The 20996-nt window shown below is 35.3% G+C and overlaps 1 protein-coding gene across 1 annotated transcript; it reads left to right on the top strand.

Annotated features, from left to right (window-relative positions):
• Positions 1-4604: 4604 nt before the first annotated feature.
• Positions 4605-20596, top strand: LOC136030860 (3-hydroxyanthranilate 3,4-dioxygenase-like). The gene is made up of 6 exons (XM_065709921.1): positions 4605-4934; positions 7248-7410; positions 7982-8088; positions 10026-10141; positions 15398-15627; positions 17267-20596. The coding sequence occupies exons 2-6, from the start codon at positions 7336-7338 to the stop codon at positions 17444-17446; spliced, it is 708 nt and encodes a 235-aa protein (XP_065565993.1). The 5' UTR covers positions 4605-4934; positions 7248-7335; the 3' UTR covers positions 17447-20596.
• Positions 20597-20996: the final 400 nt, after the last annotated feature.

Genomic DNA, 20996 nt, shown 5'->3' with positions numbered 1-20996 from the left:
ACAAAAATGTGGAATTTTGCATTTTTTGCCAGAAGGCAGATCACGGATGCGTGTTTATTTGTTTTTTTTTTTTTTTTTTTTTTTTTTTGTTTTTTTTTTCCCAGGGGTGATCGTATCGACCCAGTTGTCCTAGAATGTTGCAAGAGGGCTCATTCTAACGGAAATGAAAAGTTCTAGTGCCCTTTTTAAGTGACCAAAAAAATTGGAGGGCACCTAGGCCCCCTCCCACGCTAATTATTTTCCCAAAGTCAACGGATCAAAATTCTGAGATAGCCATTTTATTCAGCGTAGTCGAAAAACCTTATAACTAGGTCTTTGGGGACGACTTACTCCCCCACAGTCCCCGTTGGAGGGGCAACAAGTTACAAACTTTGACCTGTGCTTACATATAGTAATGGTTATTGGGAAGTATACAGGCGTTTTCAAGAGGATTTTTTTGGTTTGGGGGAGGGGTTGAGAAGAGGGGGATATGCTGGGGGAACTTTCCTTCGAGAATTTGTAATGGGAGAAGAAAATTTCCATGAAGGGAGAGCAGGATTTACTAGCATTATTTAAAAAAAAAAACAATTAAAAATTAAAAGTGAAAAAGCTTTTTCAGCTGGAAGTAAGGAACAGCAATAAAACTTAAAACAAACAGAAATTATTACCCATATGAGGGGCTCACCTCCTTCTAATACCTCGCTCTTTACGCTAAAGTATTTTCGGTAATTTCAACTACTTATTCTACGGCTTTTGTGATTCAGGGGGTCATTCTTAATGAATTGGGATAAAATTTAAGCTTTAGTGTAAAGAGCGAGGTACTGACGATGGGGCGAATCTCCTCATATATGTAATAAAAACATGAGAATACAAAAGTTCTTCACGTAAGCTAATTTATAAGTTACGTAAATCTTTTACCAATAAATAAAATTAAAAGTTCTAGTTGCCTTTTTAATTAACCAAAAAATCGGGGGGCAACTAGGCTTCGTCCCCCGCTCTTTTTTTTCTCAAAATCATTCGATCAAAATTATGAGAAAGCCATTGAGCCAAAAAAAAAAAAAATATGCAAATTTCGTTTTTGATTATTCCTCTGCGGAGAGCCAAAATCAAAACATGCATTGATTCAAAAACGTTCAGAAATTAAATAAAAAAAACAAGTTTTTTCAACTGAAAGTAAGGAGTGACATCAAAACTTAAAACGCACAGAAATTACTTCGTATATGAAAGAGGCTGCTTCCTCATCAACGCCCCGCTCTTTACGCTAAAGTTTTTTACTGTTTTATAAAGGAGAATTGAGAGAAAGAGTCAAACTTTAGCGTAAAGAGCGGGGCGTTGATGAGGAAGCAGCCTCTTTCATATACGAAGTAATTTCTGTGCGTTTTAAGTTATGATGTCACTCCTTACTTTCAGTTGAAAAAACTTGTTTTTTTTTATTTAATTACTATAAGAAAACAATGATAAATAAACATGAAAACGTTTTTTCAAATGAAAGGAAGAAGTAGCATTGAAACTTAAATCGAACAGAGATTATTAATCATATGAGGGGTTCTAAAAATACTTTAGCATAAAGAGCGAGGTCTTTAGTAGGAGATAAATACCTTGCTCTCTATGCAAAAGTATTTTTAGTAATTTCAACTATTTATTCTATGGCCTTTCTGATTCAGGGGTCATTCTTAAAGAATTGAGACAAAACTTACGATTTAGTGTAAAGAGCGAGGTATTAACGAGGGTACAAACCCCCTCGTATACATAATAAAAACATAAGGTTATGAAAGTTTGTTACGTAAGTTAATTCTTAAGTTACGTATATTTTTTACTAATAAAAACGTTCGTTTTTATTAGTTAAACGAAAAGGCAACAAACGGTTACATAAAAAGGCAACTATAAATTTTAATTTTTCACGAATTTTTTTATTAGTAAAAAATATTCGTAACTTAAGAATTAACTTACGTAACAAACTTTTATATTCTTTAATTCTTATTATGTATATGAGGGGGTTTGTACCCTCGTTAATACATCGTTCTTTACACTAAATCGTAAGTTTTGTCCCAATTCTTTAAGAATGACCCCTGAATCAGAAAGGCCGTAGAATAAATAATTGAAATTACTAAAAATACTATAGCATAAAGAGCGAGGTATTTATCTCCTCCTAAATACCTCGCTCTTTATGCTAAAGTATTTTTAGAACCCCTCATATGCGTAATAATCTCTGTTCGTTTTATGTTTCAATGCTACTCTTTACTTTCAATTGAAAAAACTTTTCCATGTTTATTTTTTCATTGGTTTTTTTTTATAGTAATTTTAGAAAATCCTGCGCCCTTTTCATTGAATTTCTGTTCCCCCATGATATATTTCACCAAGGAAAGATCCACCCACATAGCCCCCTCCCCTATCTCAAAATCTCATCTGTCAAAATTGACAGATGATCAATCATCTCCGCTATCTCAAAATTTTGATCTGTTGACTTTGGAGAAACAATGAGCGTGGGAGGGGGCCTAGGTGCCCTCCAATTTTTTTGTTCAATTATAAAAAGCACTAGAACTTTTCATTTCCGTTAGAATGAGCCCTCTTGCGACATTCTAGGACCACTTGGTCGATACGATGACCCCTGGGGAAAAAAAACAAAACAAACAAACAAATAAACACGCACCCGTGATTTTGTCTTCTGGCAAAAAAAATGCGAAATCCCACATTTTTGTAGATTTGACCTTGAAATTTTTTCTATAGGGTTTTTTGATACGCTGAATGCGATGGTGTGATTTTCGTTAAGATCCTATGACTTTTAGGGAGTGTTTCCCCCTATTTTCCAAAATAAGGCAAATTTTCTCAGGCTCGTAACTTTTGATGACAAAGAGTAAATTTGATGAAACTTATATATTTAAAATTAGCATGAAAATCTGATTCTTTTGATATATCTTTTAGCATAGAAGCTCCGTTTTTTAGAGTTTCGTTTACTATTGAGCCGGGTCGCTCCTTACTACAGTTCGTTACACGAACTGTTTGATAAGGAAAAAATGTTCGCAATAATTTCTCTAAAACGACGCGTAAGATAATTTTTTCTATTTTGAAGGGACGGTTTGTCCTTCAGCCCCCCTCTTCCTTTGATCGACACAGCCCCACCCCTGTCATGAGGGAAAATAAAGCAGAAGAGAACTGTTAGGGTGTAAAAAAAACAAATAAAGTATAGTTTAGTGGCAATGGATCAAAACAAAACAGACATATTTTAGGTCAAACAAACTTTAATAACAAAGCAAAAATGAAAAGTAATCTTATAAAGCTAGGTCAATTGTTTTTGCTGATTCTCAATATGCAACACATCTTAATTTTATAGTAACTCTTTAAAATCTTTTAGCCCATGAAAATTTGCATAACTTTAGAAATAGGAATGAAACTCTCCCAAAAAGGGTGGGATCTTGATGAAAATTAAGTAATCAAATTCAATATGTACGAGAGTCCTAAAGGAACTATCTAAAAAAAAAATTCCAAATGTCTCCTTTTTCTTATGAAGTGAATGAATATTCAGAGGATTACGGGTCTCCTTGATCTCCTTCATTAGGATTTTCAAGATTCAAGATTTTTATTTAAACTTCTGTACAACACACACAATATAAAAAAAAAGGGTCAAGCCGGAGACACAAGGTCGATTGACAAAGACCCGGTATAACAATATAGCACACCTATTTGACTGAAAAAAGAAACAAAAACAAATGCATAAAATAAATATAAATAAATCCACGACTCACCACTAGACGGGAACCCACCCACAAAACAACTGACACTTGGCAAATATCAATCCGAAAAACAAAACAAAAACAGTGTGCAAGCGAGGGTGACCGATGACCGGCAACTTATTTGAAAAAAAAAAAAATGAGCCCACCTTATCAATATCAAACAAACAACTATTCACTTTAAGATTTTTTTTTATCACTGATTCTTGAATTTATTTATAAGGATAGAATGAAGTTGCTTTTTAATATGTGGGAGAGATTTACTGTAGTCAATATATGGTAGATAAAGATGCCATGAACCCATGATCGAGAAATATGGCGAGAACCGTGATCTCTCAGTGGTTAATTTCAGGTGCTGCATTCTCCATTTATTACGGGTTTCATAAACATGGTCAGGTTGCTCAGGGAAAAAATTTCTCGTACGAAAGTACGAAGGCAGTTCTGAGCGGTTATATTTTACCTTGAATAAAAAAGAATGAAGAGTGAATAATTCTGAAACAGGCAAAATATTAGTTAATAAATATATAGTTTCAGTTTTAGATTTATTTGGATAGGAAGAAGGTGACGGTAAATATCTTTGCAAAATTCGAAGAGCCCGGTTTTGAAGAGTCTGTGTCGGTTTTATATGATATTTGAAAGTTGCTAAATAAATCAGGGGACAATACGTAAGATGGGAATGCACCAAGGCAAAATAAATGAGTCGTAGAACTTCATAGGGGAAAAATGCTGAAGCCTCCTCATTACACCAACTCCTTGGGCGATTTTAACGCGTGATCTATTACAATGTTCTTTATAAGATAGATTTTCATCAATAGTTATACCAAGATACCGGAGTGAAGTTACCCTTTGAATTCGAATATCTGTAGCCTGATCAATTATAGCTGAAATTTCTTTTGCTTTGTGTCCAAGTCTACTATAAATGATGAATTTCGTTTTGGCGGCATTCAATGACAAAACATTAGCTTTTAGCCATACAATCAGCTGGGAAAACACGATTTGCAGCTTCTCTTTGACATCATCTTCCGACTTCCCTGCAAGTGTTGGTCCGGTATCATCGGCGAAAAGGACATTCAGGCTGTTGGTTTCTGTTGCTGATGGAAGGTCATTTATGTATATTAGGAAGAGCAGTGGTCCCAGAATTGAACCCTGAGGAACACCAATATTGGGCAATAAGCATGGATCCGAAACTGTTTTATTGATAGTTGTTACTTGGGATCGACCTGTTAGGTAAGATGCGATAAAATCGTGCGCTGGTCCTCGTATCCCGCCATGGCTTAATTTAAACAACAATATTTCGTGACAAATCGTGTCAAATGCCTTCTCAAGACCCAAAAAAATACTTGCCGGAATCATTTTTTTATCAAGACATTCGTGAATAAATTGGACCATTGTCAGGATAGCGTCCTGTGTACTATATCCCTTTCTAAACCCATACTGATTTTTTGAAAAATAATCATTCGAAATAAGGAAATTATAAACTCGATTATAAAAACATCGCTCCGTTAATTTAGAAAAACCTGAAAGAATAGATATCGGTCTGTAATTCGTGCAATTACTCCGGTCAGAGCTTTTATACAGTGGTATCACCTTCGCTTTCTTAAATGAATCCGGAAAAGTTCCCGATCTAAATGACAGATTTATCAAATGACACATTACTTTATTTATACTCGGTAAAATAACTTCCACAATGTTCGTAGACGATTCATCAATCCCCGAGGAATTCCCATTTTTTAAAAGCTTACCAATATTGGCAAGCTCTTTCTCTGTTACCGGTGTTAAAAACATAGATTTTACAGAAGGCTTTACAAGGTATGCACGATAATCACATTGACCATGGGGCAGGTTATGTTGGAGCTTGTTGGCTACCGATTGTCCAATTGACGCGAAATGCAAATTCATGTAGTTAGCTATTTCTAGCTCCCTTTCAATTATATGACCATGAGCGTCCTTTATTTCTGATGGTGTAGAAGTTTTTTGTGATCGATTTAAGCATGAATTGATTAGCTCCCAAGTTTTCTTTGGTGACTTGCTTACTTCTCTAAAAGAATCAAAATAAAATTTTGTTTTAGCATTACGTATTATTTTTGAAAGTAGATTTTTGTATTTTTTGAAAGTTGTTTTATTTTCTTCGCTTGGGAATGATAACAATTTTTTATAAAGACAGTTTTTTTGTTTTATTGAGGTCAAAAGGGAGGGCGATATCCACGGTTGAATGGGTTGATTATATTTTCCTTTTCGTGATGTTACTCTGGGGCATGACTCATCAAAAGCAGCGTTAAATTTTTCGAAAAAATGAGCCAGTGCAGAGTTTTTTTCTTCAGCATCAAATACACGAGACCAATCGATAATATTCAATTTATCCTTTAAACAGTCCAGATTTTTTTATTGATAATCCGGTGTGATATTTCTGGTGCTTTTTTTTTGTTTGAAGCTGATATTTCACATCGGAAATTAACAAAAAATGATCAGAAAATCCGTTAAAACAACTTGTGAAGACATGGCTGGTGTTGTTAAAAATATGTTGTCGATGAGAGTTGCACTAGTGAGTGAAACCCGCGTTGGGATTGTACATGAGGGAATCAGTGATTTTGATGTCATTAGAGAAATAAATTCGGTTGTTTGAGTATTTTCATCATATTTCAGTAAATTTATATTAAAATCCCCCATGACCACAACATCTTTATCGTCTAAAGATGCTAATAAGGATTCCAAAGACTGCAGAAAAAGCGGGATTGGTGCCAACGGAGGCTATAAACGACACATTTGTAATTTCTTGGTTCCGGCCCGACATTCAACAGCCGAAATTTCACACAATTTTTCAACGTCATATTTTCCGAGCTCTGGCAGACGTTTAAAATGCACTCCTTCTTTCAAAAATAGCCCGAGGCCACCTTTTCCATGGTTTTGTCTACTTTTTTCAATGAAAGTATATCCCGGAATTTTAACATTATGTTTTGTCGCATCACTGATGAATGTTTCACAAACTCCCAAAATATCAATTTGATTTCTTGGCAATAATCTGGTTAGTTCATCAATAGAACTAATTAGTCCCTGCGTTTTTATAAATCCAATTCTCTTCGAATTATCTTCAAGTCTATTTATTTCATCAGGAGAAACATACGATGACGGTTTTATTTCTGAAAAAGTGTTATTTTCTCTTTGGCCAAAAACATCAAAAGTTTCAGAAAGTAACCAAAGGCTTAGAGGTTTCCCCTTCAAAGCTGCCAGCCTATCGCGTCCCCCCACAACCGCAAACTTAGAATTCATATAAAAAGAGTCAGAAAGATCATACCTCGTGCCAGCAGTCCGCGCGACAAGGACCCCGTGCCATTGATGAATCATGAAAAACCTGCCATCCTTCGAGCAAACTTATATTGAGTAGGTATAAATGAACAGAAATAACTGGGGCAAAAATTTTAGTATCCCTTTGAAAGATTTATGAATTGCAAAAGGACAGAACTATATAGGTGTAATAGCTCATGGTTCCATAGTATTAATGTTAAGGGGATTATATATGAATTAATTTTACATCTTTCTTAGGCATGAAGGTCAGCTGAAAGTTTACTGTGTTGGAGGTCCAAGACTTCGTAAAGATTATCGCATAACCAACTGTGACCAATTTTTCTATATGAAGAATGGAGATATGGATTTGTATGTAATGGAAAAAGGAATCCCCCGGAAAATCACTATCAAACAAGGAGAGGTTAGTAAGATAATACAATTAAAATAATGCGTTCTAATTCAGAATAATAAAACTTAACAAAGAATAGTCTTACGTGGCTTTTTGCTTTATGTCATGAAAATATTTTTGATATTTAAATTGTCATTCGAGCAATATAAATTCAAGTTTACGGTCATTCGAGCAATATAAATTCAAGTTTACGGTCAACTTGAATATTATTCATAAGTTTAAGCGACACAGCTTTTCCCTAATTAATTAACCTGCGTTAACTCTCTGAAAGGTGATTTCTTTGTATACTTTTAGTTCATTATCTCATTAAAATCCTTATGCTGATTAACTAGCCAAGAAAGCATGTACTTCTGACAGTTGAATTTCATTGTATTTTATAATGTATTCTCTTAAATCGTGCTTTTGCTATGCATTATGCATATAAGCTTTTTACCATTTTATGCATATTTGGAACAGTTTCAATTTTTTCTCAATAGATGAATAAAAATAATTATAAAAATAATTTCTTATGCTATAAACCTGAAACTATCATATTCTAAAGATTACATTTATCTTGTTGATCCTCATTGTCTCATAATTTTAGGTATTTGTTTTGCCTGCAAGGATACCAATGTCTCCTCAACGCTACTCAAATACTGTTGGTCTTCGCGTAGAGAGAAGCAGAACTAGACAGGAGTTAGACTGCATTAGGTAGGTCTTTCTATTGTTAGATAAATTTGTCAACAAATTCAAGCTATATGGTTTTGAAAGTCACGTATCAAATAGTTCGTGCTAACGAGCTGTAAATAAGGAGCGATCCCGGGGGCCTTAGGCCCCCTCCCCAAGATTTTTTTGGCGTCCTCATTCGCATTCCGTTCTTTTTTCTGTTTTTACTCCTTTTTTAAGTATACTTGTCGATTTGATCAATTATTTATAGGTGATTTCAACCAGGACCCTTTGGTCCTAGAAAATCGTGAGAGGGCCTATTTGAACGAAAATTTAAAGTTCTAGAGCCATTTTTAAGTGAAAAAAAAGGGAGGACACAAGGGTCTTTTATTTGGAATAGTCAGAAGGTTTTTTTCGAAAGTACTACTATAAAACTTTAGCGTAAAGAGCGAGGTACTGACGAGGAGGCAGCCCCCATCATATACGTAATAATTTCTGTTCGTTTTAAGTTTAATTTTGCTTCTGACTTTTAGTTGAAAACTTGCTTTTTTAATTTAATTTGAAGTAAGATCGAGTTAAAGTCCGTCAAAGTTGTTGTGTTAAATGGTGTAATTGATGCATACCCTGTGAAGGCGCAGTGTATCGGATCAAGTGTTTAACCCGATGGTACTCAGGTTTGACCCTGACCGTCGCAAGGAGATCTATCCATATTCTTATTGAGCCGTTCTAGTTAAATGGTTGGCGCGCTAGATTTGAACTCCGCTACCTGTGAGGACAGAGGTTCGAGTTCTGGTGTCACTAGTTGTTTGGTTTGGAGCGGGGTCAGTGGCATGACTCTATTAGCTCAGCCACAGTCAACCTAGCTCTTAATGGGTAGCTGGAGAAATCTGAATAAGGTAAGGAGGAGAGGTGTACGAAAGTATAGGATAGCTAGCCCTTAACCCTCCATTGCACTTCTTGGCTGAAGGGCCATGAAACAGAGATCAGCACCACTGGTAGGGAATTTAAAGTTCATTTTTGCACTATTTACCTTTTTTAAATTGGTGCATAGTTTTGTTTTAATTATAAAACAATAATTATAAGGACCTTTCGACTATGGACAATGAGTTGAAAAAGGCAAATAAACCCAATAATGCCAGGGTACAATACTTTTTCCTTTTATTTTATTTATTTTAGCATTGAAGCAATGCCTGATTACAATTTTCTAATTGCTATTGGTTTGGAAATAAGGAAATGCTTGGAATTTTTCAATCATGTTATATATGCTAGCATCAGCTATGTTGATTCCAATGATACAGTTTTTGTTTCAGTCTGACGCTGATTTCGAGAGGTTTCACGATTTTACTAATAAGATTATCCAAAATAACAACTTTTATCAATAAGATTAGTCTCAATAATTTTTTTTAACCGGCTTCAAATGGCAACTCCTCTTCATTTGACAGTTTTTTGTTTTTTTTAAATGTGTCTTTAAATTTTCAGTTACTGTGGTTTAGAGTTTGATCTGCAACCATGAAATGAAGAATGAAAAATGAGAATAGGCCTAGGTTTCTTTCGAATCTTCTTATGTCTTAACTAAAACAACTTCCCTCCTGTCCCCTCCTCGACACCCCACTCTTTACGCTAAAGTTTGACTCTTTCTCACAACTCTACTTTTTAAAGCAATAAAAAACTTTAGCGTAAAGAGCAGGACGTTGAGGAGGAGACAATCCTTTTATATATGGAATAATTTATGTTCGTTTTATGTTTTATTGTCGCTCCTTACTTTAAGTTAAAAAAACGTTTTTTTTTCTATTTAATCATAGGGTAAAAATCCAAAATTGTATTTATACACAGCGATTTTGTAGAATGGTACTTGAACTGAATGCTTGAAAAAAATAAACATACCCCCAATATAAGTTTAAATCAAATTATGGCCCTATATCGTGGGCGTAGCAGTATTGGTCGAATATTTAACGTTATTAGTCAGTCTAAATTACTTACAGATTTTATACAAAGGACAACTCTGATGTTCTTTATGAAAGATGGTTCAAATTTACCGAACCAAAAGATATTCAACCTGTTATTGACGATTTCTTTGCATCCGAAGAATCAAAAATAGGTTCTATATTATTGGATATTCTATCAACTACAGGAGCTCATAAGAATCCGTTCATAAGAGCCAATTTATTCAATTGTATGCTTTCTTTTGTCTCTTTGTGTCTATTATTCTTTCGTAGTTTCTTTTTTCTCTACATGTTGTCTCTGAAAGTAATTCTGGCCGTAACTTGATAAAAGAGTATAACATCAAACAACAAATTATGAACACTTTTATTGAATTCTTCATTCCGTTAATTTCTGTTGAATATTTTTTTTAAACTAATAGAATATTTTGATTAAAAAACTGCAGTCAATAAATATAGCTGTTGTCCGAAAGTGTGGAGATTTTTTTTAGTTTGGAAATAGAGATATCCCTTATTATCATTTGTTTTAATTTTATTTCCAATGTTAAATTTTTGCGCTATTTTAAAATGTCCAGTCGTAATGTGTCTAAATTTAGCATTTTGGAGTTTTCTTAGGGATTTTTGTAATGACAAAGGTTTAATGGTTTTAAAAGGGTAAAAATGAAAGGGTTTAAACTCTGCTTACTTTCTTGATGTAACAGTTATTCTGATTTTCAAAATACGATTAGCATTTTTGTTCTCTCACAGTAAACAAACTTGTGAATTTCCAAAAGTTGTTATCCTTCGAATGCCAAAAAAAATTGAGCTTATACTCAATTTACGAGTCTTACGACCATATTGACCCGCAAAGGCACTTTCCCCAAAGGCACTTCATAGGGAAGGGATCGTCATATAAATTCAGAGAGGGCTCATTTGATTAGAAATCGGAAGTTCCAGTGCCCTTTTTAAAGTCAAAAGTGATCGGAGAGCAAATATCCCCCACCCCGCACCCTTTTCCCAAAATACATCAGATAAAATTTTGGGATTTCTCTTTTGTTAAAACTAGTTCAAAGATCATATAACAAACACTCTGGGGTCAACAAAACCCCCCGGGTCCGGGAGCATGCCTTGTAAGTTAAGCCCTGGGGGAATATGTGGTTCTTATAGAGGGGATGCTTGCATAAGCTTCAGAGAGGGCTCATTTGATTGAAAATGGAAGTTTCTAGTTCACTTTTAAATAGTAAAAAGAGATCAAGGGGCAACTAGCCCCCCCACGTCTTTTCCCCCCAAATACATCCGTTAAAAGTTTTGAGAGAGCCAATTTGTTAGAAATAGTTCAAAAAACATATAAGAAAACTCCAGGGTCGACACCACCCCCTAGAACCAGTGGGCAGGCATTGTAAGTTATGCCCTGGGGGCATGTTTGGTTCTTATAGAAGGGATGCTCGTATAAACTTCAGAGCATTCTAATTTGATTGGAAATTGAAAAATGTGGTTTATTTTCAAGAGTCAAAAGGGATCAGAGGCCAACTAGCCCCCCCCCCTCCCCGGGGCTCTTTTTTTCACCGAACCCATTCGATTAAATTTTGAGACGGAAATTTTGCTAAAAATAGTTCAAAAATCTGATAATGATCTGAAAAATCTGACAAAAACAACCCCCAAGGGCTAGGGGTTGGGTGTTTTAAGTAATGCACTGGGGCATATACGGTTCTTATAGAAGGGATTCTCGATTTAACTTCAGAGAGGGCTCATTTGGTTAAAAACTAAAACTTGTAGTTTACTTTTTAAGAGTCAAAAGAAATCAGAGGGTAACTAGCCCACCCCCTCCCACGCCCTTTTTCCCTAAGTCCATCCGATAAAAATTTTGAGATAGCCTTTGTGTTAAAAATAGTTCAAACATCAGATAATAAAACTCCAGGGTTGAAAAAAATACCCCAAGGACCGGGGGCAGGCATTGTAATTTACGCCCTGGGATATATGCATATATGGTTCGTATAGAAGACATGCTCGTATAAACATTTCATTCGATTGGAAATTGAAAGTTTTAGTTCATTTGTAAAGAGTCAAAAGAAACCGAAGGCCATTTTGCTAAAAATGGTTCAGAAATTAGATAGTAAGAGCTCTGGAGTCGACACAAAACTTCAGGGCCCGGGGCAAGTGTTTTTAGTTATGGCCAGAGTGCATGTGAGGTTTTATGTAAGTGAAAGTCGTATAAACTTCAGAGGTGGCAAATTTGGTTGGAATTTGAAAGCTCTAGTTACCCTTCTTGTGAGTCAAAATGGATCGGAGGGTATCTACACCCCCACCCCCCCCCACCCCCAAAAAACAACAACAAAAAACACGCACTCTTTTTCGCAAATGCATTCGATCAAAATTTTAAGATTGCCAGTTTGTTTGAAATAGTTCAACGATCAGATTACGAAACTTCAAGGTCAACATAGCCCCTACCCCTAGAGCCCAGGGGAACGGTTGTAACTTATTCCCTGGGGACATTAAAGTGTTATGGAAGAAGTGGAGGTATAAACCTCGGAGGGAACTCAAATGATTAGAAATTGAAAGTTCTAATTACCTTTTCAGATTCAAAAGTGATCCGATTTCAACTAGCCCCCCCCCCCACCCACCTAACCTCTTTTTTCTAAATGCGTCCGACAGAATTTCTATAGCCATTTTTTTTTCAAAATAGACCAAAGATCATGTAAAAAATACTCTAGGGATAATACATCCCACCAAAACCTGGAGGCAAGTGTTGTAATATGCCCAGGGGGTATATAAGGTTATATGGAAGGAATAGTAGTTTAAATTTCTGAGGGGGCCCATTCAATTGTAAATTGAAATTTCTAGTTCCCTTTTCAAGATTCAAAAGTGAACAGAGGGCAACTAGCCGCCTAGGCCCCATTCTACCCAAATACATCTGATCAAGGTTTTGAGATCAAATGACAAAAACTCGGGGGTCAACACAGCCCCCAGAGCCCAGAGGAAGTGTTGTAAGGTATACCCAGATTCTATGTATGGAGTAGCCGTTTAAACATTAGAGATGGCTCATTTGATTGGAAATTGAAATTTTCATTTACATTTTAAAGAGTCGTCAAAAGTGATCAGCGAACATATGCCCCCCACCCCAACCCCCTACTTTCTTTTCCCCAAATGCATCCGATCAAATATTGATATAGTGATTTTTTTTTGGAATATTCTAACGATCAGATAACAAAAGGGGCCCACATACCCCCCCCCCAAACCCAGGAGAAGGACTGTAACTTATGCTGCGGGGTCTTATAAAGTTTCTACGGAGGTGGTCGCATAAACTCCGAAAGGGAGTCAAATGATTAGAAACTGAAAGCTCTAGTTCCCTTTTAAAGAGTCAAAAATGATGCGATGCCAACTAGCCTCCCCCACGAACCCCAAGACCATAAGGCTCTAAATTTTATCTCCAGAAACACTTCATATGCAAACTTTGGAGGATGCTTATTCGATCGAAAATCGAAATTTATTGTGCCCTTTTTAAGAATCGGAAATGATCGAAAAGTAGCAAGCCTTTTTTCCTCAAATTCATCTTATAAAAATTTTGAAATAACTATTTTTTTCAAAATATTCCTAAATCCAAATTTCTATAACTTGAGTTGAAAAACCCTCCATGGCCCCCAGGGAAAGGATAGTAACTCATATAAGTTGCCCATTATTAGAATATAAATTTGTTGTGGAAGGGGTCGACGTATTAACTTTGACGGACCTCATTTGATCGGAAATTGAAACTTTTAGTTCTTTTTTAAAAGTCAAAAGTGATCAATGGGCAAATAGCCCACACCCTGCTTTCAAACAAATTTCAAACAAATGTGCTTCTCGGTATGACCCCTCCCCCAGCCTATTTCCCCACCAGGGAAATGGCTCTGAGTTACGGAACTTGCTTATTATTACTTTGATACTATGTTTACTTTAATTCCGTGATTACTTATGTGCTTTCTTTACTTTGATACTTTGGTGCTTTGATACTAGTTTTGATACTTGATGAAAGTCCGATGTTGAAAGAAAAAACTGATTTTGAAAAAAAAAGGCATTTTCTAAAAATGCGTCACGTTTTTAATTCAAAAATCGAAAACGAACAAAAATTAATTAAATAAAAACTTTCCAAAAAATAAGTTTTTCAAAAATAAGTAAAGGCCATATTAAACTTCGTTTCATTTCGTCCGTCCAACATCGTTTCGTCCAACATCAGGCTGTTTAATCCTTCCCCGGGCGGTTGTGTGTATGTATAGTTTTTTTAATTTAGTAGCTAATAAAGCATTCATTCATTCAAAAAACTTAAGATCAGCAGATACAAATACCTGTTAAATTCACTCTCGAAACGACAGGAAATTACTATTAAAGAATAAACGAAACCCAAAACGAAGAAAAATTAAATAAGAAATGATAGTAAAAAGAACCTGCAATAAGCATTAATATAAATGAATGAATTGCAAGAAATTACTACTAAAGAATAAATGAAACCCAAAAAGAACAGAAATTAAATAAACAATCGTAGCAAATAAACATACAATAGGTACTAATACAAATGAATAAATAAATATTAAAACGAGTGAAACTTAAATTGAATATGCAAATCAAGCTCGAAACGAGTAAAAATGACTACAAACAAGAGTTTGGCTTCTGCCTTCTGCTCTCACGGTAAAAGTGTAAACCTACCTTGTCACTGGCGCTTTACTGAAAACTATATGTGTCTTGAACAGTTTTGGAAATTACAAATAAAATCAAACAGAACATCAGATATATAATGATATTAATATATTGAAAGACAGTCAGTTCAAAATTTTGTTTTTCTGTAATTTTTATTTCCATTTTCAACAGTCTAATAACTGGAAAAGAAAAAATTGTCATATAGTTCGTTTTCAGTGAAGCGCCACTGACGAATTAGGCTTTAGACTTTTTGAGTTAAGAAAGGGGGCAATATTCAAACTCTTGTTTGTATTGAAACTATATTTGTCTTGAACAGTCTTGGAAAGAACTAATAAAATCAAACTGAAGATTTGAAATATAATGATATTAAATGCAGGAAGCTCATCACTTCAAAATTGAATTCTACTCTAATTATCATGTCTATTTTCAATGTTGCAATAAGTACAAAAGAAAATATTTGTAATTTAATTCTTTTATTTGCTGATCTTAAGTTTTAAACCGGCCATTACTTTTCTTTGAAAATTTTTTTCCGGAAAGTTTTTTAAAATTAATATGTAAAAATAGATACTTTCGGAAAATAGGTTAACCTTAGCATTTAAAAAGGGATTTGAAAGAAGCTTCTCTCGGAGTTATTCCTCCGAAAAATAGGGCTTTATACCTCTTGTAAGACTGTACTTTTTGTCATTAAATGCCTTCTTTTCTAACTTTTGAATTTATGGTTATAAGAGTTTTAGGAACTAAAAAGTTGAATTTCTCTCCTATTCTAGGTATCCCATCAAAAAATTCTAAGTTAATGGTTGCTCCATATGAACCAAATGAAAAGCTGTGTGTAGGCGAGCCTTTTTCACTTGAGCAGTGGCTTGACCGAAATAGCCAAAGACTTAACAATGGAAAGTTAGATCTTTTCCAAGGAGAATTTAAAGCTGAAGTAATTGTATATGGAACTGGAAAGGATGAGGTGGTCAATAAAGAAAGAGACACTTTTATATGGGCTATTGTAAGTTTGTACAATCTATCTAAAGAAAAAAAAATGCATATAATTTCAGTAGATCGTCTGTTTATCACATTCAACGTGAAAATAACAAATTAAAACCAAAAATTGCATGACTAAACTATTATTCCTTACAATGATGATACAGGTTATATTTTCCCAAACAAAAGCAGGTTGTCTACAAAGGGGATAGGAAAAGGCTACTAGGAATAATTTAAAGTAAACTGGAAATTTATTGCAGGGGGTAAAGTATTAAGAACTGGGTATATTGGGGTGGAGGAGCAGCGTGTGCATCTGTGTTGGCATGGTTTTGCAGTGGGTTTTATTAGTAATTAAATTTAAAAAAAAGTTTTTTTTAATGAAAGTAAGGAGCAACATTAAAACTTAAAACGAACAGAAATTACTCTGTATATGAAAGGGGCTGTTCCTCCTCAACCCCTTCCTCTTTACGCTAAAGTTTGACTCTTTCTCTTAACTCTACTTTTCAAAACAGTAAGAAACTTTTCTCTCAGAATTTCGATCCGGTGACTTGCGGGAAAAAATGAGAGTGGGAGGGGCCCTAGGTGCCCTCCAATTTTTTTGGTCACTTAAAAAGGGCACTAGAACTTTCAATTTCCGTTAGAATGAGCCCTCTTGCGACATTTTAGGACCACTCAGTCGATACGATCACCCCTGGAAAAAAAAACAAAAAAAAAACAACAAATAAACAAGCATCCGTGATGTGTCTTCTGGCAAAAAATTGCGAAATTCCACATTTTTGTAGATAGGAGCTTGAAACTTCTACAATAAGGTTGTCGGATACGCTGAATCTGATGGTGTCATTTTCGTTAAGATTGTATGACTTTTAGGGTGTGTTTCTCCCTATTTCCTAAAATGAGGCAAATTTTCTCAGGCTCGTAGCTTTTGATGAGTATAACTGATCTTGATGAAACTTATATATTTAAAATCAGCATTAAAATGCGATTCTTTTGATGTAACTATTGGTATCAAAATTCTATTTTTTAGAGCTTCGGTTACTATTGAGCTGGGTCGGTCCTTACTACAGTTCGTTACCAGAAATTCTTAGATAGTGTCCTTCTATCGTATGATATAAGGCTGACAGAAAATGTTAACAAGTTCAAGAGTAGAGTGAAGCGTTATCTTCTAGGAAGTTGATTATAATTTAAATTATAATTTCTCATTTTAAATTTGTTTTTAAATATATAGCAGGTTGTCAGGATGGGAACAACCATCACAAGAAACCCAGTGGATATTTTTGATTGTTGTTGAAAGATGTTACTTCTTTTGTTAATAAATTATAGGCTACTGTACAAAAAATTATTGTTCAAAAAAATCTTATCTTATCTTTATCTATTAAGATACCATTTTTGAAAAGAAAGAAAAACAAAATAGATGACGTGAAGTGAGTTTCAAACCTCTGCTGGATGGTTGAATGATAAAAAAAGTCAAAAAAGAGCGAAAAATTTGACGTAATGGGGTGTTTGCTGATTCATTGTTTTCTTTTTATTTGCCTAAAATTCATTACTGATATATAATCAGTAATTTCAACCACCCTTTTTGTTTGTATTTTTCACAATGTTAATAAACGTGTCCAAGTTTTTAAAGGTGGAATCAACTTTTCAATTCATAGTATCCCTTTTTATAGCATGGGACATCCTTTCTTGACGTTGCCGGTGAAGCAACACGTATTCTTGAGGTCAACGACACAGGCTACATTCGACGAGGGCGTCGCTACAAGATTATGAGAGAGGATGGGGCTAGAGTTTTGCAAATAACATTTCCTCATAATCAAGACGCAAATGACTGGCAAAGAACTTTTGACTAGCTTACTTGATTTCTTGTTGTACATTCTTGGTGTTTGTTTTGTGATTAACTTTGAAAGTGCACAGTAGAGATGTTTGGGTCTACGACATAAATTTAAAATTTCTAACCGAAATAAAATGCCAATTAATAGAACACTTAAACAATCCTGCTCCACTTAGAATAGAATCCGTGACTGTTCTAAATTTCAAAGGAGGGGGCTCCACGATATTTGTTTACAGATTTGTATAACGTATCTAAAATGTAAGAAGTCCAACACAACCAGTCCTAGGGGCAGTGGAAGTGAGTGTCTTGACGGCTGTCCTATCTGTATGAAAGTAAGTACAAACTTCAAAATATTAAACTAAACACAAAAATAAGAAAAAAGAGAAGGGATTTTAGTTTCCTTGTGACAGAGGCGTCAAAGTTTAAAGTCCATTAAGAAGTAAACTATGTAATAACTAGGGTGGTATTTTACTAATCCAGCTTCTTAAATGTTACTTTTGTCAAACATCGATTACTAAACTTATAAGATATTCAAACATCTAGTTCTCCAGTGTTTTTGATCAAACAGTTTGTGGTAACGAACTGTAGCAAGGAGCGAACCGGCTCAATAGTAAACGAAACTCTAAAAAACAGAATTTTAATACTAATTGATACATCAAAAGAATGGGATTTTTATGCTGATTTTATCTATATATGTAAGTTTCATCTAATTTAGTTTTACTCGTAAAAAGTTACGAGCCTGAGAAAAATTTTCCTTATTTTAGAAAATAGGGGAAACATCCCCTAAAAGTTATAGAATCTTAAACATGTTCCCTCCTCAACGCCCCGCTCTTTACACTAAAGTTGTTTAATATTTTATAAAGTAGAATTGAGAGAAAGAGTCAAACTATAGCGTAAAGAGTGAGGCGTTGAAGAGGGAACAGCCCCTTTCATACACGGAGTAAGTTCTGTTAGTTTAAGTTTTAATGTCGCTCGTCACTTTCAATTAAAAAAAAACTTGTTTTTTTATTTAATCTATCGTCAAAGTTCTTCTTTGTATGATCAGGGAAGCCAGGAATTTGGTGAGAACAAGCATTCCTAAAACTATCATCATATTCACAAAACCATGGAATCCAAAGTTCAAAGCCATCTGTCTCAGCCCAATTCTCTGGATGATACTGGTTTATCCATGGAGTCTGATTTGATAGCCTGGTAAATTTGTGAAAAAAGGGTTCAAACTCAAGCAAATTGCTATTCAAATGATTCTTTCACCACCTGGCCAAAATAAACGTGCTGATTCCGAATCCTAAAAGTTTGCCCCTCTAGCTCTTTCAAAAATTCGTTTTGTTAGGTTTATCTTGAGGTTGAGGCAAAATGTCCATTGAGTAAATACCAGCAAATGTGATCAGATATGTCATTGTTATGCTCTTGTTTTGCTGATAAATATAAAACTGTATGTTTAACATTAAAAGAATTGTTCAGGGCTTAAAGCTTTGGGAGAGGGTGAGATGTAGGGAGAGGTTCAGCCTACAGGTGTATATTAAACTTGGTTTATGGCAATACATTTGAAGCCTCGTGCCTTGGTAACAATCAGTATGCCAGTAAAGTTCAATATGCCTGCAACCTTAGTTTCGTGAAAGTGAGTAAGAGTGAGGAGGAGAAGTTGAAACGCATACTTGGCAACAAAAAAAAACATTCTGTCAAAGAGCTTCGCTTAGCTGGAACAAATAAGAGATCAAAAAAAAAAAAAGCAAACTTTCGCATGCAAACCGATTAGGGTTCGCGTAGCGCAGGTGCCGATCTCCTGATTCTCTGCCCTCGGCCGGGGTGCAATGCGTGGTTGGGGGCAAGCCATCCGACGCTTTCCCGTGCTTTTCCCTAGATTTCTCTAGGTACCCATTTGAAGCTGGGTGGACTTTTGGCTTGTCTTACGGGGAAACGCCACTAACCCTCGTCCTAAACCAAACGGTCGGCACCACCGAGATTCGAACCAGCGACCCTTCGCTCGTGAGTTCGGCGCGTTAACCACTCGGCCACGGACGGACAATAAGAGATCAACATACTCAGATATAATGTAACATAGAGATCAACTACAGAAGGCAGATACAAGTTATAGTGACAAACATATTCATTGCATAGTGGCAAAGCTAATCAAAATTTTGATCTTTTTGGTCACTACCATCATCTTCAAGGTTTCCAGCACCAACTATTTTGCAGTTAGAACAGCTTGTTCCTTTACAATTAATATAAGCCCAGGTAAATTTTAAGCCATGCTTTTTGCAAGAGCATCGGAGTGTCGAACACTCGCTCTTGCAATTAAAGTGAAACACTGAGAGAAGGGAAGGTGCTGGTGATATATCCGAACATACAGGTTGTAATTCTCTTTTATGCACAATCCAGGCCATCTTCAAAGGATTTAGTCGACGCTCAACATTTTGCCACGCTTGTACTTGGAAGTATGCTCGAAACAAATTATACTTGCAAACATCACTTGTTGATGGGAGCGTTTTTGCCTCTACATACTTCCCAGAACTTCCAGCTTTTTCTAGGAATTTCCTTTAGCGGAGCTGGTCAAGAATTGTTTCATTTTCTGCTGCCTTAAATAAGATAAGCATGGCCCCAATTTTCTTTTTTCCCAAGTTTCTTACCCGTTAACTCCAAATAACCTGCAAAAAAGATAAAACGACTTAACTGAAAACAAAAAGCTCTAACAAGTGGAAAAGCAGGAATTTACCTGGGATAATTCTTCCGTGGGAGGGGGGGGGGGTGGCTCCTGGCGAACCCAACACTGATGTAGGACAACCTGATTAAGAAGAGATAAGCAGTACAAGCTGCGAAAAGCACTAAACGCAATAAAGAAAATTGAAACCGACACTGACTTGAGGTCAACGCAACTCTCATTCCACGAAGAATTGGTTTCAGTTACATATTTGGTGCAGTTAATTGATAATTATAGTGAAACACAAAGAAAACTCATGACTACATAACATGGAATATTATGTCAATGTTTATTAAGGAAAATATTCTCGCCTTGACTTAGCCATTGGATGAATTCTCGCTAGATTTGTATGACATTATTTTATGGCTTATTTAATTTTTCCTTTTTTTTTATTTTACCATATTCTTTTTGAATTGTGTGTCCCGTTCTTTTTTTTTTAACAATCCATAATAAAAAGAAGTTGACCAACGATTTTTGTTAAGATTTGAAGTTACGAATTCATGAAACTGATATTAGAGCTGTGACAAAGACTTGAATTTATTTATTATTATTTTTTATTTGTTTATTTAACATTGTTAATGGTATCCCGTTTTATATTATCCTCATTTTGCGTTTAATAACAATTTATAGCATGTTTGTTTTGCTTGTGCTTTGTTCTACCTAAACACCCGGTATTAAAGTTTTTTTATAGGGTGGAGTTGGGGAAGCAGCTGGCGAAAGCAGTCGAGCCAGAATTGCAAGACAACAACCCGGTGCTAACTCACGACGCGTCTACGAACGGGCTGACAAAACTTCATTAAAGACCACTATTGATGCCTGGTATGATTTAGTGTCGTACTATTTGGCAGATCTTTTATTTGTGTTCATTTTT

The sequence above is a fragment of the Artemia franciscana genome, chromosome 9, assembly GCF_032884065.1.
Source record: "Artemia franciscana chromosome 9, ASM3288406v1, whole genome shotgun sequence".
In the NCBI taxonomy this organism is placed as follows: Eukaryota; Metazoa; Arthropoda; class Branchiopoda; order Anostraca; family Artemiidae; genus Artemia; species Artemia franciscana.
This window is presented reverse-complemented; position numbering and strand designations above follow the sequence as displayed.

Coding starts and splice junctions, on each gene's coding strand:
- LOC136030860 (XM_065709921.1), top strand. CDS start 7,336: ATGAAGAATGGAGATATGGATTTGTATGTAATGGAAAAAGGAATCCCC. Junction 7,411..7,981: donor TCACTATCAAACAAGGAGAG/GTTAGTAAGATA, acceptor TCATAATTTTAG/GTATTTGTTTTGCCTGCAAG. Junction 15,628..17,266: donor ACACTTTTATATGGGCTATT/GTAAGTTTGTAC, acceptor CCCTTTTTATAG/CATGGGACATCCTTTCTTGA.